This window comes from Pseudopipra pipra, chromosome 8 (assembly GCF_036250125.1).
Source record: "Pseudopipra pipra isolate bDixPip1 chromosome 8, bDixPip1.hap1, whole genome shotgun sequence".
In the NCBI taxonomy this organism is placed as follows: domain Eukaryota; kingdom Metazoa; phylum Chordata; class Aves; order Passeriformes; family Pipridae; genus Pseudopipra; species Pseudopipra pipra.
In genome coordinates, this window is record NC_087556.1 from 25,633,561 (window position 1) to 25,656,296 (window position 22,736).

General features: G+C 41.8%; 1 protein-coding gene across 1 annotated transcript in view; it reads left to right on the forward strand.

The window, feature by feature from the left end:
- The window catches only part of SORCS3 (sortilin related VPS10 domain containing receptor 3), a 286,940-nt gene that overhangs the window by 113,732 nt on the left and 150,472 nt on the right, over positions 1-22,736 (forward strand). Inside the window, exon 3 of the mRNA XM_064663258.1 lies at positions 17,858-17,957. Coding sequence (XP_064519328.1) covers positions 17,858-17,957 — 100 coding nt within the window. The remainder of the gene's footprint in view (positions 1-17,857; positions 17,958-22,736) is intronic.

Here is a 22,736-nt window from a genome sequence, read left to right on the forward strand (position 1 = left end):
TTCAGTCAGATTTAGTCATGGCTCTTGAGCGTAGCCTCAGTCGAAGGCTTTGCTTGGGTGAATAAAGGGAGGAAGGCACTATATTGTTGCCTGGGCCACTTTCCTTTTGATCACCTATTTTTGACCCCTTGATAGTGTGTTCCCGTGTGACACTGTGGTGTAGGCACAGCTGAGAGGGTGGCTCAGATGTGGAAGTGGTGGCTGATGAGTGATGAAAGTGAAGGGACACTGGTGCTGAGGAGATGCAGCTGGTGTCTGACTGGGCACTTGGGGCTGCTTTTGGGGGAGCCAGACTTCACTGAAGTTTCTTGGTATGCTACAGGTTTCCTGATGATTATGGGTAAGCAAAATGGTACTCAAGGTGCCACATCCAGAATATGTCAGGACTATTTCATTACTTAGTTTTCCCATTAATTACTTCTGTTGGTGGGGAAAGCTGTTTTCTACAAGACAGATGAAATACTGGAGAGGAGTCAACGTGGTACCACATTTCAGAGTAAAGATGTGGGCTCAGTTACAGTGTTTCATCTCAGTTACAGGTGATTCAGACCTGGCTTTTTCTCCACTTGTGGAGTAGGGAGCCTGAAGACAAATGTCTGAAATCCAAGTGATCTGAACTCCAAAGCTGTCATGCAGATTTAATGAAAAACATTTGTGTCAATTCCTTGTTGATCAGGCCTGATTCTTCCCTCCCCAGGATGCAACTTTGATCTTGGATTTCCTGTCTCTCCCATCTTTGGGACTTAGCAAAAGTTGAATGGGCTTAGGGAGTTATTTCTCTCTGAGCTCTGTCCTCCACCTAACTTAAAAAAGAAACAGCAAAGAACAAAAGCAATTCTCCTTCCATCCTTCTTTTTCTTGTTCTTTGGGGGCAAAACAAACTTCCCAAGACAGAAGATGAATTTGTGATGAACACGTGGGGAGGTAGCTTTCTCATGCATGTGTATCTCCACCAAGGGCTGAACACAGAGTGAATATAGGTGCTAGCATATTAACATCCTGGGGAGGTAAGAATGGGCAAACCGGCATGTGGTGACTTGTCAAACCAGTATGTCATCAGCATTAGAGCCAGACAATCTTTCATTTTTATTATATTTGTGACATCTCTAATTTCCTTGGCATAATGCACTTAATCCATAATTATAAAATACACAACTAGTCCTTGGCTTTGCTCTGTTCTCATAACATGAGAGTGATTCTGTGTTTTTATTAATTTAACTTTCTACAAGCTAACAGATTGCCATTAAAAAACCCCAGAATTTCTCAACCAGTAGAGCTAATAGCTGTATTTCAGCAAAGGTCTCACAGTACACGTTGAACAATAACTACCACTCCTGTGCCACTTGCAGTTTTTAATTGAATTTCTATCCCATGGATATCATGTCAGAGCCATTCATCTGCTCCAATAAGTCTTCTGATATTAAACAAATTCTTCCAAGTTATTACTGTTGTACAAATACTGCTCGACGGTTCATTTGCATTGCATATACCCTGGTCTGGTGGAGGTAATGCAGTGCAGAAAATCTTGGCTGGTGTAGGCAAAGCAAAGGAATTATTTGGATGCAATTATTGCACAGTACCTTTCCACTTCTTCTCTTGTTGGATCTGCTCTCCTGTCCTGCTTAGCATGAGACACTGATATTGGAAAAATGTTTTACAGCTGTGTTTCTGAGATTGTGCTCTTGCTTAGATGTTGTGACTCTTGGAACTGACTGCACTGACACGATGATTCAGAATACCATGTGATGGGGTCTAAATAGCTCCAGAATAACAAGTTCTGGCACCATTGAAACTGTGCCCTTGGGTTCAGTGTGTGGAACTGAGGACATCCATGGTTCACTCTTTGCTGTCACCTTAACTCTGCCCTTCTCTATCATCTACATAACCTTTTTCTAAAGATGAATCAAATCATTGTGTTTTGTGGAGAGATGTGATTTCAGCCCCACTGTCCCTCTGTCGAATTCAGAGACTTCTCATGTCCAGCAGTGTGTTTATGATACTGAAACATTACAGTCTATGACTAGTGACTCAGTTTTGGTCTCTTCTTACTGAATGGTGCCTTTGGCTGATAGCATAGAGTAAACAAAAGCAGGGTGATATTTCCAACCAAATTGTGGAGAGGGTCTGCATCAGTAGACTGTTCAGAAGAGAAGGTCTGAACTGTGTTTGCTGACTGTCAGTAAGAAAAAGCAGAGGGAATATCTTCATTGCCAGACTAGAAATGAAACACTATCCGGCAAAGTTCTTGATGGGAGTTTTCTCAGGGGGTGCAATGAGAAGTGCAAGTGTGCCATGCTAAATGTTAATTACATGAAGATTCTAATGTGCAAAAATTAATAGTAATTTCTCAGCATGTTTCTCCGCCTACTCTGTTTTCTACTGATTAGTATACTAAATTCTATTTGGGAATTAATACTTCAGACACCCTAGAAGTCATAGTAACACCAAATATCTGGGCTTTGGAGTTGCTACCTCCCAGCTGAAGCTGAGTGTGACGGTACTAATCCTGTCTCCTTCTCTGTTCAACCTGAGGGACATGCTTGGATGCACCAGTAGGGTGGAGAGAAGCACTCAAATGACGGGCTTGATCTTGGTTGTGCAAATACATAGTGGTTGCCAGTGTCTGCCCTTCAGCATGCTCACAAGAGGTTCTCGGGAAACTGGAGCACTGTTGCTTTTCTGCAGATTACTGGTGTGAGGGCAGGTCTCTGTGGGGTCCAAGTAGTGCCAAGGCCTCCAAGTTGCCCATATTTGAAGAGAAGTTGATCTCAATTCTCCAGCCACAGGTTTCAACTAGAAGGCATTCATTTATTTTTTTATTAAAGCATCTTGGGGAATAAATTCTCTTAATGATGTATATATTATGATGACGAGGTCTTACCTGCACTGTGGCACAGGGACCAAAGGACGTCTGGGTACTGCCAAATGGGCCATCACTGGAATCTGTTTGATGCATGAAGAAACAGCTGCCTGAGGATATCCTGGTATCCAGAGTTATAAGCCTTGCTTTAAGGACAGCATTTGCTGTATTTATTTACATCCTACTTTCTGGATCCAACACCATTCCAGGAGGTTCTTCTGTGACAACCCTAGTTTTAGTAGTCCCTTGTCTGGATTCAAGCTGTTTTTAGTTCCCACTGCCCTGTGAGCTATCCAGGAAGCATTTCAAAGCATGTAGCAAAATCCCATTTAGAGCCTGTCTAGAAACCTCGATCTGAAAACTCTGCCTCTTTATCTTCCTTGTAAGGTTGCAACTCTGATATTAGCTTGTGACAGCAATTATTGATGGTGTCATTAAGGATGAGATAGCATTCCTGGAAATGCATTTAATATTTTCCCTTTTTTTGCTGCAGGGACACTGATAAGTGGTGGCAGAGTGAGATGTAAAAAAAAAGAAAAAGAGAGAGATAGAAGGTGGGGGTTAAAGGAGCCCATGTTTATTGTTTACCCTCATTCGTGAAGAAAGTGAGATTAATTAATGAAAAACTTTGTGTACCAGAGCTATTAAAATGTAATCTTTGTAAAATAATTACTTGTACCAAAAACTCATCATTATTTATTTTCTGTTTTCACCATCAGTTATGTAGTAAAGTATGGACAAAGAAATAACCCCTTCAGAAAGCACTCCCAACAGGCTGTTACAATTGCCTTGAAAAGACAGCTGCTATTTCACCATGCTGTTCTGATTATTACAAATGCATTGTTTTAAATCATAGCAGCTGTGTAATAGTTGCATATGTACATGATGTTATATCTCTTTCTGTGTTCACTCTTTCAGTAATCACTGTGCTTAAGTCTCAATATGAACTTCACTGATCCTTAACTGTAGCTCATTAACATGGACATATTCCCTTGAATCTGAGTCAAGCACAAGTAAATATGTGTGTCTAAAATAGACTCTGGGGAAAGGCTTTTTTGACTGCATGGACTGTGATTAATACAGATACACACCAGAAGGGCTAAAGAGGTGTTGGAAGAGGGAGGAATGGGATGAAATGACTTGGGTGAAGCTTGGTTAAACTTGGCAGATTTCCTGTAGCGGGAGATCCTCTCACCTGCTTGTTTATATTTTCAACTGGCTAAATGATGCAAGTTCACCGTAGTACTTGTTTAAAAGTGAGTGATGGGGCTATGTGGAGGGAATGCTCTGAGGAACATGCTGTACTGTACGAAGGCTTCCAGTTTCGGACGTGATGAGTAGTTTCTTTTGGACATATACTAGCTGAGGGTCTAATATTAAACCATGAACAACCTGCAACACACTCAAGGCAGTGTTGTGAATCCTGCAGGTTTCCTCTCCAGATACCCTCCCACTTACCATCTGAAGGGACAAAGGTGAGGGAAGAAAATTCATTTGTTCTGAGCCACTGGCCACTCATGACTGCCCTGATTCTTTGGAATAACCTGCAGAGATGCACCACTTTTCCTACATATTCTTATGCTCAGGGTGTATCGGTCATGACTAAATGCTTATGCTTGAAATCATGGCAATATGTGAGCCTTCCTCTTTTGTACCCATATTTTGGTTTCCCCATTGTCCCCAGAGCCAATAAAACCTGTAGAGATGTGCACAGACAAGTCTGCAGAACTGCCCCTGCAGCAGGTGGTTGATCAGATCCTTGTTGACTACAAGGGGTTTATTTTCAGAGCATTACTACTCAGCCTGCAAGAAGATTCATTTCCAGTATGTTAAAGCTGATGTTAAAACAAACCACGTGCCTTCTGGTAAAGCAGCTAAAAAGGATAAGGAAATGGCCAATGATGAGCTGCCACTATTTCCTAATTAATCACAGGCTATTGCAATTTACCTACTAAAAGATGGGCAACCCTTTAATGCTGACATTATCCATGGGGGACTTGATGGTACCCTCCAGAAATGTAGTATCATGCTTCATTTTGTCATTGGATTTTGAAGCATCAGGCTAAGTAGGATGAAAGAAAAAAAAAGCCATTTCTCTCCTGGTCTAAATAATATCACTGAAAGAACTTAAGTGTCAGTGCTTTAAAACTTTCCAGGGACTGTGAGTGAACCATGCTGGGTTAGAGTACAATTAAAGACACACTTCACAATTTATTGAATTTGGCTCTAATTTCTTTTTTCTTCTTCTTTTTTTTTTTTTTTTTAAAAAAAAAACATTGATCCATGGATAGTGCTATCAGAAACACAAGCAACAACTGGTTGATCACTAGGCAGATACCCTGAGCTAGACTAGAGCCCAAGTTCAAGTGGAAATCATGGCCAAAGGTCCAAAACATACAGTCACAGACTTGAATGCTAGGATAGACCATTTCATGGATGGACTCTGAGCTCTGTCATAGCACAGGGCACAGGACCTCACTAAGTCTAGTTTGCCGTGGATAAGAAGGTGTGGATCTCAGTTTGCAGTTCGAAATGTCTGCCTCATGTGAACCTTTGTGGGAGATGTCATATTCCAACCTAGATGGTTGGAACAAGAGCAAAATGTGTCCTCGTGTGTCTCTGGCAAAAACATCTCAACCACATAGGAAGCCTGTGGCAAAGTAGGAAACCTGAAGGTCTCCGAAGATACCTTCCAATGCCTTTAGTACAACAGAATTATTTCTTCAGTGATTATCAGTCTGCATCTTGATTGTTTATGTTTGAGCCTTTCCATGATTAAATCCAAATGCACAAAGAAAATCTATGGTGTGTTTAGGAAAAGGACTTTACCATCTTGGATCACAGACAATTTTCCCCTTTCACTTACCTTGATAATATGCAGGGTACTTAGCTCTTCATTAACTCCATTTAGATAAAAGTCAAGACTTCAACTTGAATAAGAACCACATTTTCAGCACGCTACTTAGGAGCAAAGGCATAGGGATATTTATCCTTGTGTTTGAGGTCCCAAACAAAAGTATTCCTCCTCTAACACCTGGAGGAAATACCATTCTACAGTGTAGTACTGGAACCAGTTCTCAGTTTGAAGTTTATGTTAGATCTCTCTGACTATTTCTTGAGACTATTTCTATCAGACTGGAGAGATGACTGTTCTCTTGCAGTGCTTCCTTTTCTTTCCTTGTGTCTCAGCCTAAGATATCCTCCCTTGTGAGTTTGAAGGGGATGTGCCTTTCCTTGTGCTCCATTTACTATTCCTTTATTGAAAAGACAATCACCCAGCTATCTCCTGGGGGACTTGCTGGAGCTGATTGACTTTTCAAGCTGTTCCCACTTTATTGATCTTCCATCTGAAAAAATTCCAACAGGTTTATTTTCCCAAGGCAAAGTGTTTTGTGTTAGATGAGCTTCTGAGTGCTAAGTGCAAAAGATGACAGGAAAAGGAGGCATTTCTGGGGTAAAATTATGGCTGAACCAACTGTGGTTTGAAAGATATTAGGCAGTGAGGTCTTAGGGCATGATAGTGTGGGAGTCATCAGTTGTGTGCTTTCAGAACTGCCCACAAGTGACAAGAAGTTGGTGGGGAAGAGGGGGATCCCTGCATTGAGCACCTGCCCTATGGATGACAGCTGTTTATTAACCTTGGTAATAAAAACCAAGCTTATCTTTTTGGAAAGTCTCTACTGATGCAAGCTTAGACCCCAGTGTCTGCATCTTCGAAACATACTAACTAGAGTCAAGGCTTTAATCCTCGTGCTCAGGGAATGAATGAGACTCACACTTCCAGTACCAGTATGAAATGCCTGCATACAGTGTAGCACTGGATTTAACTGCATTATGAGAGGTGTAATCCATCTGATCTGGCTATTGCCCAAGCCAAGAAACTGGGTGACAGCTCTCTTTCGTTTTTGCACTTATATCCCTGTCCTTATATTTCTCAAGCAAAATCCTCCACTCTGAGGAACTAGGAGAGGATACAGTATCATAATCTGACTGTCTGGATGAGAAAGGAACAGAGTCATTTGGGACTATTCAGAACAAACCTGGCTTATTGCCCAGGGACCAAGTTGTATAACCAGGTCACCCTGCAAAGCAAGTGTTGCAATCTACAGAAAAGCATTGTCAGCTGTGTAATCTGGCCTGAGATCTCCTTCTGTCTGGTGAATTATGATGTCTGTGTTATGGAATGCTTCAAAATGTTAGTTCAGAAGACTGGAAGGGTTTGCTTCAAAGGATTCAGGACTGTGCTGATTTTATGTTTTGTATGTGATCATAAAATGCTTGTTGAGAGCAATATTATCTTGAGACTTCAGTTCTTTTCAGGCTCCAAAATCTGTTTACTTCTTGAGAAAACTGAACTTGCACTATTGTTTTGTTTTGTCCACGCAGGTTTAAACTTTGAAGTTTTTAGAAATGCAAAATTCTCACAAATGCAAAATTGTGAGATGCTTGCAAGATGCATTACATCCTCTCGTTAATGTTGTTATAAGTCTATATATTTATAAATATACACAGATATAGTGGGTTCTGACCTTTTTTGTGTAAATTTGTGTAAACCTATCAGTGTTATTTGCTCACTTGTATGTAATAGGGTCACATTGACTAATTTGGGATCTAGTGCTGTCTTATTAGTTCTGGAGAAGTAGCATGTAGAGGCTCTCAGTCATTTTGTGACTGGAGGTAAAGATGTGTTCCTAAGTCTAGAAGGGTCTTGCACTGCCAGTTCTCAACTGCCTCAGGTGGCTCCATCTCATGAGCTTTTTATTTTCGGGAACAGTAAGAGCCAATTCTTCCCCAGGAAGCTAAGTTAACTAGATGTGAAACTGGAGTGCTGAGGAGCCTTGCCTGGGGTCAGTCAGGATTTTACTGTATTTATGTTCAGATTGTGTGGGTGTGCTGCTGGGGGCAGTAACCCTCATGGGTCACATGTAGGGGAGTTGCAGGTAGACATAAGGCTTGTGGGAGAGGGGTCAACTGAGGTAGAGCCTGGAATGTGTTGCAGGCTGACTGTAAAAGTTGGTTTGGAATTTCTACAATATTTAATATCTGTGTCTAAGGAATTACCTCTATCAATGCCCTTTTTTTTAATTCAGTTTTGCAAAAATTTGCTGATAGTTTGAAAAACTGAATATGCCTTGTGTTATTTTAGAGATGACTCAGATTGATCTAAATGTCCCCATAGTACTGCCTACGACTGATCCCAAAACAGACAGTGTCAAAGGCAAGCTTCTGGTGAACCACCATCCTGGCCACAGCCACCATCCCAGGGGCCATGAGTGGACACTGATGTTTGCATCCCAACTGGGGAACTGAGATTTGAGTCACCTGTCCCCCTGTTTTAGAAGGGTGTGGTGACCTCCTGTCAGGGTAGTTTGTGTAGCTCAGTGTGTGCTTATTCTCTGAGTGGTTGGAAGGACTTCTTTGACATCCCAATCTAGCACAAAACTAGAGACTTTAGTGATGGGGCAGTTCCAAAGTCTCCCCTTGACATATTGTTCAATACACATTTAAAGGGAGTTCCAGTTTAAATACGTACTAATAGCGTGGATGTTAAATTGAACTTCTCCAACTGCTTCAGAAAAATCCTACATTCAAACCACTTCATTTTGCTATAAAATAATGCCAATTAAAATGATTAGCTACTTCAGAGAACCGTTAGAGAAGCATTTTTAGCTATAGTAATAAAAGTAGAAAAAGGCCTGGGAAGGGCCTTGTCTCTAATTAATTATCTAATTAATATCTGATTAATTAATGAGGCTTTGTCATCAAAGCTTCCTTTTATCTTTGAGGCTATTAAAGTGTCCTCTAGACCAAATTTCTTGAATATGTGTTGATAAGGCCATCTTTGCTGAGTTAGTCAAGTGCTTGGAATCAAATCAGTATGCTGCCTTGTCAGGAATGCATAAAACACCTCTTTGGAAAATTAGAATACATCAGAATCAAGAACACGATAAATATGACAGACTTTTTAGACAGTACAAATGGAAAATGAGTAATGATGAACTGTAGTTCTTCAGAGCTGTAAAAAGTACTGTTTTTACATAGATTCTGCAGTAGTGAAATGACCAGAACAAAAAAAATAGAGGCCCTTTTGAAGTCAGACTATCTTAGCTCCAGGTTGGCCCTGTTTCATGGTAGCTGAAGTCTGCCCTGAGTGGTGGCTTCAGGATTGTGGTGTCCTAATCTCACGTGATGAGGTTCTCTGAGGTACCATTTCTACCAGTGGGCATCAGCTTTGACTGGCCACAAGAATTGCCAGCAGTTCATCAGTGGTGTAATGGGGCAAGCATGCAATTAAGGGAAGTGCTTATCCCAGCTTTTGAGGAGAAGCCATTTCACATTTTATTAGGTGTGTGTTTATACTCTATTTTGCCAGTAACTATTGGGAAATCCATATCATACTTCTCTGCTTATCTGTGCTCTCTTCATTTTGTAATGGGTAAGTCACAGCAGAGTCCTGATACCATTTGGCACCTGCTTCTAGTAGTAATTCTCATACATATCCTCACAGAATAATAACATTTAAAATGTAGCACACTTGAGCATTATGATAAATCATGAACTTTTGATCTCAGCCAAGATGACAGAAGTTCCTCTCCTTCATTTGTACTGCCAGCTTAGTGCATGAAATTTTCTAATCCATTTAGGGTGAGATAAACCTTGCTTTGTGCTGCTTTTACTCTGTGTGTTTGTTGCTCTGGTCTCCCTTATATACTGAAGGGTGGAAGACACCTTAAGAGAGCAATATATCCTCATCTATTTTAGGATGAATAAGTCATCCTCTGAAGTTAACAGTCTCTGTTGATAGGTAGAGAAAAAATGTGGACAGGCTAGGGAGCCAGAGTTACCTAGGTTGTAGGTGGCTAAATTTGAGCAAAATGGCCATGGCATAGAGAAGATGGAATGTTACAACTGGGGAAGTAGAGTTATTTCAATTTCACAGTAGGAGGCACCAATCTTTGTTGCTTTTGTGCCTGCCTGTTGTGGGCTATTCTGCAGCAGAAATATAAAGCAATGCTTAGGAACCACTACACCTGCAGCCTGCTTGCTCTGATCAGAATCCCAGGTTCTCTAAAACATAGGATAATTTGTTATAGGCTTTTATATTACAGACACTTGCCTGACATCCGGTGTTAGGATCCATCGGTTTGGTTTGGTTTATTTCTGCTTCAGAGTAGAGATTTTGCCATCCTCTGGTAGAAGCAAAATGTTGAGACATCTCCAGAGCTGCCTTTAGCCAAATCTGTCCCCCACAGTGGCTGAGATATACTGAGAAGTCCTAGAGCAGAGAATGCCACTCTGGTGCTCCAAGTGGTTTTTCTGTTTGATCTTGTGACTCCTACTTCTGTTCTGTCAAGCATCCCTCTGTTTTTCTGCCATTCTACCCATTTCTTGCAATCCCCCCATCTTCCCTTTTTGTGTCTCAAGAGAGGCTCTTGCCTGTTGGGGTGATTCTGCACATTCAGATCTGAAACTTCTGCCTTTCCACAGAAATAGTGTATTTGGAGGTAAAGGAAGGCCCAGGTGCAGGATAGAGCAGAGTCTGGGGAAGGACAGCCCATTTTCTGATGGTGAACACTATTTAGGCACCCAATGACACATTGTTCTGGATGGTCAGTGGTTGCTAGGGATGTCCAGAGCACTGCTGTGTTCCTACAGGACAAGTACAAGTGTCATGCAGACATATGGCTTTCAAGTTAGTCCCCACCATCTCTGTAGGGTGAATATATAAAAACTGTGTCTCCAGAGGCTGTTCATGCCCATCTCAGTAGCCACCTCTACTAAGGAATGACTGGTGTGAACAGTCCCTCTGCTCTGTGAGATGGTGATCAAATGAAATGCTGATGAGTAATCAGCCACTAGAAATGTAACTGATATTCACATCTTCTGTGTTCTATTGGCCATAAATCCAGATGTGAAATATTCTGTATCTTTTTGTTCAACTCTGAGACATCCAGTGTCCTCCTAAAGGCTTGTATTGAATAAACAAGAGAGGATACCTTTCCTGACAAAAATAAAAGAGAAAAATCTGCAAGGAAAAAAAAAACCAAAGAGGAAGCCAGTGTTCCTAGTTGGTTCCTATCACCTTCATTTTGAACTGCGAATCACAATGACTAACGCATCATGGCAGCTCATTTTTCCTTACCAGTCTCCACCTTACAGTATTGATGGAAATTTTTCAACAAACGTCATCCTCAAGTCTTTCAAATGTTTGATGACGGCAATTACCATTAATCCAAAAAGAAAGGAGGTGGAGGAAGGGTTCTGGTATCATAATAGAAATTAGAGTGGATATTCTGCTGTTTACATGACATGCAAAATAAAAGGAAAAAAGAAGATTTTTCAAGAGAAATTACCAAAACCATGATGTGCTTGAACTTCTTTTTCCTCAGTGGAGTTTCAGGTTTTAGATGCTTTTGAAACATTCTGGAAGTGAAAGTCCCCTAGAACTGATGGGTTATGGTTCCAGAAGTATTGAGTATGTAAAAGCTTTTGTATGATGGCAGAAAGTGGTTCTATTTAGGTTGTATTTATGCTGATATACTTGGATAGGTGTGTTTTTTTTCTAAGAAAGATCTTCCTGATAAAGATTGGTCCCTGAGGCATCCATGAAAAAAGATGTAATTGGACTAGAAAAAGTAGTCATAGCATGATCAGAGGTGTGAATAGGTTATACAAGGAGTGACTGAATAAGCAGGGAGTCTTGAGACTGGAAACAAAATCTGTGGGGAATATGACAACAGCTAGTGAAATCAAAAATGGCAGCATGGGGCTCCATGATTTTGTACTTGTTAAGTGGCAGCAGTGGGCTCTGAATTATATTATCAAATTAAAACTAAAGGGAGTGTCTCTTCATACACCACCCAGTTGTGGTGTTTATTACCATGTGATAGAGAAGTTGCCAAAAGCTTCCCTGTGGGATTAGACAGATTTATGGAACTAAAAGCCCACTGATGACTCTTGCACACAAAGGCATCATCTTCAATTTAGAAAGTCTGTGATATTGCTGTAGGCTGGGAAATTTCACCAGGAAGCAGTACCACATGCTTGCTTGGTTTCTGTTCACTTCCCCAGACTTTCATTGTAGCCCTTAGTTTTCTTCAGTGAGATGGAGACAAAGGGAGGCAGTTGTTTCTGTTTGCAGTTGTAAAATATTCTGGCTTTATATTTATTACAGTCACTCTAAAATCATGATTGGGTAAAAACAAGCTCTCAGCAAATGTTGTGCTCTGTGAAGCGAAAGATTCACAGAATACAGATACTGGAATTTCCTTGATTAGTAAGTAGGCTAAGCTCCACAGGGCTTCTGTGGATACATCTGTTGCAAAATGTCGGCATCCAGACTTACACCAGCTCCAGAGAGGGAAGGACTAAGAGTTGGACTTTGGTTTTTATCTCCATTGAAGCCATTTTTGGTGCTATAAGATAACAGTACCCATGGTGTCCTGGCTGTGGGGTTAGAAGGTCCTTTGGGATGACCTAGTTAAATTGTGCTGGGTTTTTTTTGTTTGTTTGTTTGGGGTTTTTTTTTGTTTGATTTTGTTGTTTTGTGGAGCTTTTTTAGGGAGGGGCCTCTTTTTAAATTTGTGTTGGTATTTTTTTGGCTTTGGTTTTGTTTTGGGATTTTTTGGTTAGTTATGGTTTTGGTTTTGGTTTTGGGAGTGGACAATGTTCAGCTACTGATGACCATAGTCACCAAAAGCCAGGAGCTAGTCTAGAATGTTCAACAAAGAAGAAAAGAAATAATCTCAGATGGTTCCGAGAGATGGGGCCAAAATATGCTCAAGGACTGATATTCTTTCGGAAGGGAGCAGACTTCTGCCCTGCCTGTAAATTAGTGGGACAAGTTTCTCTCATGCTGTGGTAAGTTTTGTGTGGTTGGCCTGATCTTGATTTTGAATGCTGTGCTCTAATAAGAATGCACTTAGCCCTTTGGTGCTAAGCAGTGTGGTGGGATTAGTGCTGAGACAGCATTTGCCCCAGCCCTGAACCATGTATGGTCATTTAGGGTAACTGGTGAGAGGGGTTTACAGCTGGGGGTACTCTGGGGGTGGTCCCCCTGGAGTCTGGCTCAGGAGGGGTCTTTTCTCAGTGTATCATAGCTTCAGAAAGGCCTTTATTTCAGGGAGGATAATTTGAGGGGGCAGAAGGGAGGTGAGAGATGGAAACAATTTGTTTCACAAGCAGTGGAAGATTGGCAGCCTGAATTCAAGTGTTGTGAAGTTGTGTTCTTTGTAGTGTATTAATGTGTGAGCTGTGTTTGAATGTTTTCCTGCAGCTGGATGTTCAGAGAGATGTGCCTGCTATCATGTTTCATGGGATTTGGTTTTGTGTTGCAGCTTTTCTTTGAGCCCTCATAATTGCTGTGCTTTTTCTGGCTGTTGGTTTTCATGAAACTTGTAGAAACTTTTTTTCCTCTTGGGTTTTTTTTTTCTCTGTCAAACTGGGAGAAAGTTGGCCAATGAGTAAAAGCAAGAAGTTGTTTGGGAGAGACAGGCACACTGCAGGCAGACAGTTTGCAGGCCCATGAGAAGAGAAGCAAATATTAATCTGGTCTGTATGTGTTCCTGTTGCTCTCTGAAGTGCACAGAGAATAGGGATATTCTCCTGCTCATTTAAGCAGAGCTGTGCCTCCACACAGTTCTCAGTGTGGGGCTGCAGGTATGTGTAGTGGGACTGTGATCTGGAGATGAATGCATAAGCTTCAGAAAATGGCTCAGAATCTAAAATGAGAACCGTGTTGGCTCCTTCTCCACACAGTCAGGGAGAGTTACAGGTGCAGAGGAGAAACCCCCTGACAGGAGAACTGGTGGCACATGTTCAGACAAGGAGGTCAGCTTGTCCCTCCCAGTCATCCAGTGCCAGTATTTGCACCTCTTTTTCTCCTGAGAGACTGATACATGTTTTATAGCCTATCTCCATAGCTGAGTATCTGAGGCTGTAAACAAACAAGCCCACATTTCTTGGTGTGACAGAGCCCCTGAGATGAAAACCGTCCAAGAGAAGAACTCCCCTAAAAGGTATTCACAGGGCATTATTTCTGCCTCTGCACACCTCTACTTCATATGCCTGGGATTGAGCAAGTCTTACCTCAATACTGAAGTTTGCTGGCTCAGGCCTGTTTGTCTGCCTCACAGAGAAGCAGAGACTCAGATTTACAGGAGAAAAATGGATTTTTTTTAGCTCTTGGTGCACTGAGTTATGATCAGGTTTTCTAGAGAGAAGCTTGTTTGCCTGGGTGTGTCTCCTGCCCATGCGCTACCAAACTATGGGACATTGCAGCAATGTTTTAAACACATCACAGCCCATCAAGGGAGGGCAGTGGAATCACACAGGTGATTTTTTTCCCCCCTCAATTGTTAATAAGAAAATATGATTATGGGAGAATTTGCAGTATCCCAGTAAAGTGCTACATTATAAACTTTGCTTTTCCAAAGGGAATATGTAGAATTTGGTGCCACGGTCTGTTCAGGAAAAGGCCTTATTTATTTGGTTATATGCAACTTGTGTTGCACTGAATCAAGTCTTTCTTCACGCTAACCAAAACTAGCAAAGAGATTCTTCCTCATGGTTGAAAGAAACCACTAGTTATAGAAACCAAAAGGCTGAACTGGAATAGAAAAAGGTCCATTCAAAATCGGGCAAGGCCTTGACTTTTATTGCTTTTCACTGTGCAACCTTTCTTAGAGTATTGCCAGCATCTTGATTTGCAGGACAGAAAGCAGGATAGAAGGGACAACAACTCATAGAATGGTTTGGGTTTGAAGGGACCTTAAAGATAATCTAGTTCCACCCCTCCTGCCATAGGCAGGAACACCAATCAAATGAGGAGAAGAAGAAGTAGCAGAAGAGCAGGAGTGCCACAAGCCAAACTCATACTGCTTTCAATTGACTGCTTTCAGGTCAATTTAATTTGCCATTAAAGGCCCAACCAAAGTTAAAGCAGGCATTTTGGGTGTGACTCATGTAAAAGGTCTTTTATATCACTGAGTCCACAACCTTTCTCCCCCTCCACTCCTTTAATAATGTGCTTTGAAGTGGATTCTATTCTGACCAGAGGAATGGAAGAGAATATGGTATCTAGTCTGCTTGCAGTGTCATGCAAGTGTACGGAAGTGTGGGCTAGTTAATTTGGAATTAGAAGTAATTATTAAAGGAGAAAGGTTTAAATTAAGATTAGCAGCTGAGCCAGAACTGCTCTGTTTCACCTATGGGTCATATGTCTTCAAATTTTCAGGCTTAGATTGCTAAAATCAGGAGGCAATTTTTTTTTTTTTTTGGTAAATGCTTTTCAGATTAGGCAGTTTGATGGTAAGAGTTTAGCAGGTTTGAGTATCAAGCCACACAGTAGATGATTGCAGAAGCTGAAATGGCTAATTGTAGATGCCTGCTTTTGAAAAAATGAATCATTACCTATATTCAGTCTCTTCATCTCTAGAATAGAGATAATATTTCCCACTATGGCTCTTGGGACTTTGTTATTTTGAATGGATTAGCACGAGACAAAAGCTTTGGATTTTTTGGCTAGGAAAGTGCTATGGAAATACAGTATATTATTGTGATATCCTTTGAGACATTTCTGTGAAGTCAGTGGTGACTGTCATGATAATAAAGAAAGCCTCAGAGAACCTAACGAAATAATGATCCTACTTCCTTTCTAGCTATTCTTTGAAAGGGCAAATGCAATGAGTGATAATGATTTAATGAGGAAGAGTCATTAGGGCATCCAGCCTGCATCTTTAGAAGTGCAAAGCATTTTGGGAGAACTTAAAATTACTCGGAGAACAAACCCAAAGTAGCTCTGTCAGAATATTAAACTTTTATTTGTATTCTCTTTTAATGCTGATTGAAACCAGTGATCTCTTTCACTGGCTGTTGGCTGGCACCTGTGTAGTCACAAAAGTGGCTTATTCATAGCTTCAGTGCTGTTGGAAGGGTGAGATCAAGGAAGTACCTCTGCTTGCCCTCTGTGTGTTATCCTCTGCTTAGAGCTTAGTGTCACTTGAGGATTCCTGACCTGTTGAATTTGCATTTATAGGAGGCCTCATGTACTGGAATTAATCGGCCTGGATTATTCAGTTTTATTAATAAAGCTGCTTCAGTTTCAAGCATGGCTGGAGGAGGAAAGTTGTTAGTGTTTTTTTGTTTGTGTTTGTTTGTTTGTTTGGTTTTTTCTGGTATTGATACCTAGTGAGACAAGAGCTTCAGATACTTTGGAGAGGAAATTTCAATGAAAATAGAGTACATTATTGTAATATCCCTTGGGGCATCTTTGTGAAGCCCAGTGGGTAACAATGCTATGCATTAGTACAAAAAAAGTACTTTTGTACACAAAAAAAAAGGAGCTAGTATTAGCTCTATTTCAGGATTGAAGAGCTAAACCAGAACACAAGCAAGTTTTTTAAGACTTGAACCACACCTGACTGCTGACTGTTCAAAGGAGGAAAGTTTGTTCAACCCATTTAAGGAAAGAACCAGTTACAAAATATTTAGGAATTGTCTTTGAAGGATGCACGGAAGCAAATGTGTTGGAGCTACATCAGTGAAAAAAAGCTTTTGACTTCATGAGTCCTTCTACTTGGAAGCTTGAAACCAGAGGCTGGTTTTGTGGGTTGGCCCTTTTGAGGTCACTCTGGGCTCCATTAGCAGCAAGGAAAGCAGCAGAGCTGGATGCAGACTCTGGCATTGCTCAGTTTCTGCAGCCACTTGCGTGGGTGCCTTGAGCTGCTGGGTGCAGTGGCACTGTTCATTGTGATGCCAGGAGGTGCCTTGGGCCATTTGTCTCCTAGACAGACGAGGAGCAGAAGATTGGTCTCAGGCAGAACCACAAAGCTGCATGTGCCAGAGGCTTGCTGAGCTTAGGAATTCAGAAAATTGCTGGAGCGAGTTACTGGGAAAGGCATTGAATTGCTGCATGTTCTCTGATCATCTGTTTGGTAAAAAGCGTGATTGGAAGGGAAGGCAGGGGCCACGGATTCTCATCTTATTAAAATCATAGGTATGACCAGGTAGGCTTTTTGTGAAGGTCTCTCCTTGTCCATCTACTACAGGTTGTGTTTACTCTGTCCCTATGACAGAAGCTGTGTAGTGTCGGAAGCTCCCCACTGTTTGGATGAGGTGGTCGGGCTTTTCATGCAGGTTGTGATGCCCCTCCTAAAGTGAGCTGGTGCTGACCACTCTTCAGGTGTGGCATCCTGTACGAGGTAGCTATTGAGTTGTTCTGGTGGGAAAATCTTGTTTGTTAGGAAAACAGAGTGTGAAAACAGCAGAGAGGCAGGGCAAAGTGAGGTCTCAAACATGCCCACAAATGAGGAGGAGGAAGCTACAGAAAACCCTCTGTGATGAGGCAGCCCTTTTCCCTAGTCACGAATGGGTAATACCACCCCCAGATCATCTGCTCCTCTGGGTGGGATTTGCTAGTGTAGGGGCCTGAATCTGTAACTCACAAAAATTAAATGCCTGGCACAAAGTAGAATGGGGGTGACTGAGGACTCAAGATATCAGTTTAGGCACATTTTTATCTAGACATGAGTTCAGCTGTTACAATTCTGAGCCACATTTGGATTCCCATCTCCAAGACAAAAATCAGCCTCCCTAAATAAAACCGTTGTTGATGGGTTTAATTTGGATTCTTATGTTGGATTTATCTGAAAAGAGAATTTGTGCTAAGGAAGCTGTTGATATCAGAGTCCCCTCATTTAGATACCATTTGCAGTCCCATGCTGGCAAATGAGAGCAGAGCCTTCCCCCAAAGCCCACCTTCATGGGTGCACCACAGCTGCCCAGGTGGTTAGTCTCAGTTGATACAGAGACAGACCCTGCCCCAAAGGACTCAAGTTTTCCTCTCTTTTCTGTAGCCACCCTGAATGAAACACAAAATCTTGGGTTTTAAGCATAATAATGCTCAAGCTGTGACTTCGAGCATCTGTTCACACAGTCATTCCTTTCCCCAGAGCTCTAATAACCACATAAACTCTTTTTGTCTCCTCTTTTCTCCAGGTCAACAGACTATGGCACTACCTATGAAAAGCTAAATGACAAAGTAGGCCTGAAGACTGTGCTGAGCTACCTATATGTCAGTCCCACTAACAAGAGAAAGGTAAGGGAGAGCCATCGAGCTGGTAGCTATAGAAACAAAATCACAGCATTCTGAGAGGAATTATGACCCTAAAGTGAAATCTGGTGGTAATTCGCAAGAGCTTGAATTTGCCGCCTAAGTTGCACTAGTACAATTTCACAGAATCCAGTAGAACTGATCCTGTTTTACTTGTGATGAGGATGGAGCATTAAATTCCCGGCTGAACGTGTTAGAGAAATGAAAAGATTGCTTTTGTTTGCTTCTGACTGTTCACCTTTAAAGAAGCTGAATTCACACAAATGTTTCTGGGATTCTTGCTTACACTAGCTTTGGCTAATATACCTCTCCCTGCCTTCTGTCTCCTTATTATTAGAAATACTGAGTAAGAGGCGTTTATTTCTGCATTTGACTCTTTTTCCCCTTATGCTTTCCCTAGCTAGAATTTGGAGATAAAGATGTAAATGGCATTTTCACTGGTTGCATCATGCAGGGGGGCTGAAAGCAGAATATGCCTGGGAGTGGGTGGGAGACCTACAATTTGATTTGAATGTGTAGGAGAGAAGATGAGGTTACAGCTTTCAAACCCCCTGCTCATGCTTCCCACATGATGCAATTAGGGCTGCAGCTGGCTCGCAGAGCACAGCCCAGGAGTTACTCCTCAGTGCCTTTTGGTTTAAAATTACTGCCTGTGTTGATTCAGGGGAGGTAGTGGGACAAAGGCGCTTTCAGCTACCCACGGAAATCAGCGTGGGAGGGCTGCAGCACGAAGCTAATTGCTGACGGTGAAGTTGCTTTTAAATGGGGTGCAACCTATTCAGCTTGATCACTTCCAAACTGCCCATACTCTGTCTCCATCAATAGGTTTTCCAAACTAGTAACTTCCTACTTGTACTGTTCTTATTACTACTGTTGTGGTTTCCATCACCGGTCAGTCTACAGGGGTTCCAGGATTGACGTTTGTTTCAGTGTATCAGACATTGCTCTGATTATTATGCGTATTTGGATGTACAGGGAGGAGGAAGAATGCAGTGGCCAGGGCTCAGCTTATATTTTTCCTGAAGCAGAAGCTGAATTATTGTGACAACTACCTTGGCTTCTTTTTTTTTTTTTTTTTTTTTTTTGGTTTGGTTTGTTGTTTTTTGTTTGTTTGTTTGTTTTTAATTTGTTTTTGGGTTTTTTTTGTTTGTTTTTTTCATAAACAAGATAGATTAAGATGTTTTTTAATGTGCTTTCCTTGCCCTCATAACCCTCCCATAACCAGTATGGTGAGAACTGAAGAGTTAATTCCTCTTCATTCTGTTTCCAAAGCAACTCTGCCCACCCAAAAACAGAGGCAATATGCTCTGTTACAAATCTTACGTCACTGGTGTAAAGACTCCCTCAGAAATTGGAGTATGAGGATCTATTATTATCTTCTGGCAATTTCTCAAGCTACCGAGCTTTACAGATTAGCAGTCTTTCCTCTCCTTCTTTTTTTTTTTTTTTAATTAAAAACACCTACATTGCGTCATATAGTGGCATGGAGACCTGTCTTTACCTGCTGATTTCTTATTTGAGATGACAATTTTAAAGAAATATTTTGGTCTTCTGCTTCAAGAAAATGATTTCTGGACCCATCTGTCTGTCTTTCCCCTTCTCATCCTTTCTGAAAAATCTTACGAAATTCCCTACAAGCTGTAGGGAAAACCCATTGGAGACCATCTTCAGTGCTGGCTGCTGCTGGAACAATTTCTTTCTATTTTTCTATCTCTGCAAAAAATATAAACAGTGTTACTGTGCATGCTTAGATAGCTGATCTGTCTGAACTCTGCTTTGTCAACCACCAAAGCAATTCCAAACATTCATGCAACATTTGAAAAATGCCTGGAAAAGTGTCACTGGATTGGAGCACCTGGACTTTGTCATATTCGGTTTTGGGTTTATTGTCCACCCAGCGCCCTAACAGGTTCTTGAGACTATGCACTGCAAAAAATGCACTTGGATTGCAGTCTTCTCCATTTCTCTGGACGAATATTGTTCCACTGGCTTGGGGAGTAAGCAGAATGGTTTTGCTGAGCTCCTGAGAACAACCAACAGCAAATCACAAAGCAGTAGGTGAATCAGTTGCATTCCCGTAGAAAAAGTTCAAGTCCCTTGTGTAACCTCCAGCACCAGAAGTGCTGCCTCGTTGAACATGATGCAGTGATCTCTTGTGAGCTGCAGAAAAGGTCTTTGTTTGTGGCAATAAGTAGGGAGGGAGATATCAATAGTAACACGTGCACAGGGCTGGTGTGCCCACCGTGAACAATGTAGATCCTTTCCAGGCAAGATATTTTCCCCCGAGGCATTCACTCCCAGGTGCTGACTGGACCCTGCATGCCTCTCAGCTTCTGAGTTTGCTCATGTTGATAGCCCTGTCTACTCATTAGTGCTTAGAGGATTAGTGGTTACTTGGAGGAGGAGAAAAGCTTTCCATACATTCATTCCTAATTGATTTACTAGTGAGAAGGATACTTACCTCTCAGCTACCCTGCAGAACTACAGTGGGAATTGCCTGTCAGATTTCTTTGAAGACCCAAAATGTCGCTTTTCAGCTGTTAAATAGGAATTATGCATTCAGCCAAATGCCAGTTATATAAACATCGCTTATCTGAATTGTGGCATAACCCTGGGCTCAGTTATGAGGCAGGGAGACACTGGCATTTTGCTTTCTTCTTTTAAAAGAAAAGCTTTTTGTTTCTGATTTTTATATTTTTTTTTAGGTTTGGTGGGAATATTTTCATTTTTGTGGCAATCTCTGCCTTATTTCTCTGCTCAGTGCTGTCAGGTCACGGTGGGACGCTGATTTCTCAACACCAACATCATCTGTTGCAATACAGGGCCAGAGTTTAAACGAAGAGGCTGAGCAGCTGGGTGAGGCATGGTTATAATCCATGTTCTGGGAGCCTTTGTCATTTGCCCCAAGAAAGCCACACCTGATGCATGCCTTACTCTCCTGAATTATTGCACTCCCACATCCTTTTCTTTCAGAATGGATTCCTTTCTGAAAAAAAAATCAAGTTCAATGTAGGAATGATTTGGGGAAATTCTGAAATACTTGCTACATGCAGAGGTCAGACTTGATGGCCTGATGGATATTTAGGCCTTAAAGTATTTCATTCTCTTCGGTTTTATTCTGTTGCCAACAGTTAATGTCTGAGCATCTGATGTAACATTGATGGCAGAATCAAATCCTCTGTTAGCTTCATGTGTTCAAGGCTTTCCTCTTTTAAGCTAAAATCTCTTGTTTAAGTTTGGTTTATCTATTTAGTCAATTTTATCACTGCATATTCTCTTTAGGCTTCCTTATAAGTTACTCAGAATCACAATGGGTCAGGTTGGAAGGGACCACTGGAGATTCATTCTAGTCCAATTCCCTGCTGCAGCAGGGTCCCCTAGAGCATATTACTCAGAATTGTGTTCAGCTGACTTTTGAATATCTCCAAAGAACGAAACTCTCTGGGCAACCTGTTCCAGTGCTGTATCACCTTCACAGTGTGTTCAGAACGTACCTCCCAGCCCTAACTGGAGATCCCCATCTGGGTGTTGAGTATTACCTGTCTGTGTTTGGAGTCTTGCCAAGTATTGAAATGTCTTTCCTGACACAGCAGACTGGAAAATGCTGGAGCAGCCTGAAAGCAGCTGGTCTCTCAGTCCTGTCCTTTGCTCCTCAGGGAAACACATCAGTTGCTAATGTTTATCAGTCGGCAAAATCACTGATTGTGTCTTTGTGCCTGAAAGCGAAAGAGGCAGCTGAGAGGGGAAGAGGTGAAGAAACAAAACCTCTATGACTATGACAGTGATAAATCCAGAGCAGCTTTGCTTCTCTCTGGGCACCTCTTGGCTCTGCCAGTGCTTGCCACTTGGAGGTCAGGCTATGGCTGTTCCTGGGTTTTACATGTTGCAGCTGGGTGATATCAACGCTCCTCATGCACAAAGATAACCAACGCACAGAGCTGTGTAGCAAAGACTGAGATGAGGTGGCTTTGGCTCTGTATTCATGTGGTGCAGGGCAGCAGCAGAACTGGGTCCCAGAATGCCTACTCCCAGCTGCTACCTCAACCTGCTGAGGGCTGGTCTTGGAGCTGAGATAGGGGCTGTCCATTTCCTGGAAATCACAGAAGGTGTTTGGAAAAGGTACTTTGCCATTGTGTAATTTGACATTTGCAGTTGTAATTAAATCAATATAACAATATGCAAATACCAAAGGAAGTTGCTGAGAATACTTCTTGCCAGCCATGATTCCTCTTGCTTCTCAGGTATCATTGCTAGTGATCAGGCAAGTTTGGTGATCTCAGATCACCCATTATTTGAATGAGAGCACACTGGGTGCTGAAGTAAGGAAACTGCTAAGCATTCTGCAACCCACTGTGAATCTGGAGACTTTGGCTGCATTGTAGTCAAAACATTCCCTGCCGTGAGCCAGGACTACTACACCTTTCTGTGGAGCTGTTGTACTGCTAATTCCCCTCCCCTAAGAACTAACAAGGTCAGGGTTTCACAGCGCTTTGCAAGTGTGTGGACAGGCTCTGCTGCTGGAATTTGACTCCGCCAGACTTTTATCTACTCTCCTGCAGATGCTTGGGCTGTTGCTTCTTTCACTTGCACAGTAGGGACTTGTGTTTGGATCAGGTCAGTCAGACAGCTGAAGTCCTGGGGACTGTGGCTTTCTTGAGTTACCATTTTGAGCCCTGGTGAGAAGCCAGGTCCCTCCATGTTGACACTTCCAACACCATGAAGATGCTCTAATAGGCAGAGCATATTCCAGGGCACATCTTCTCC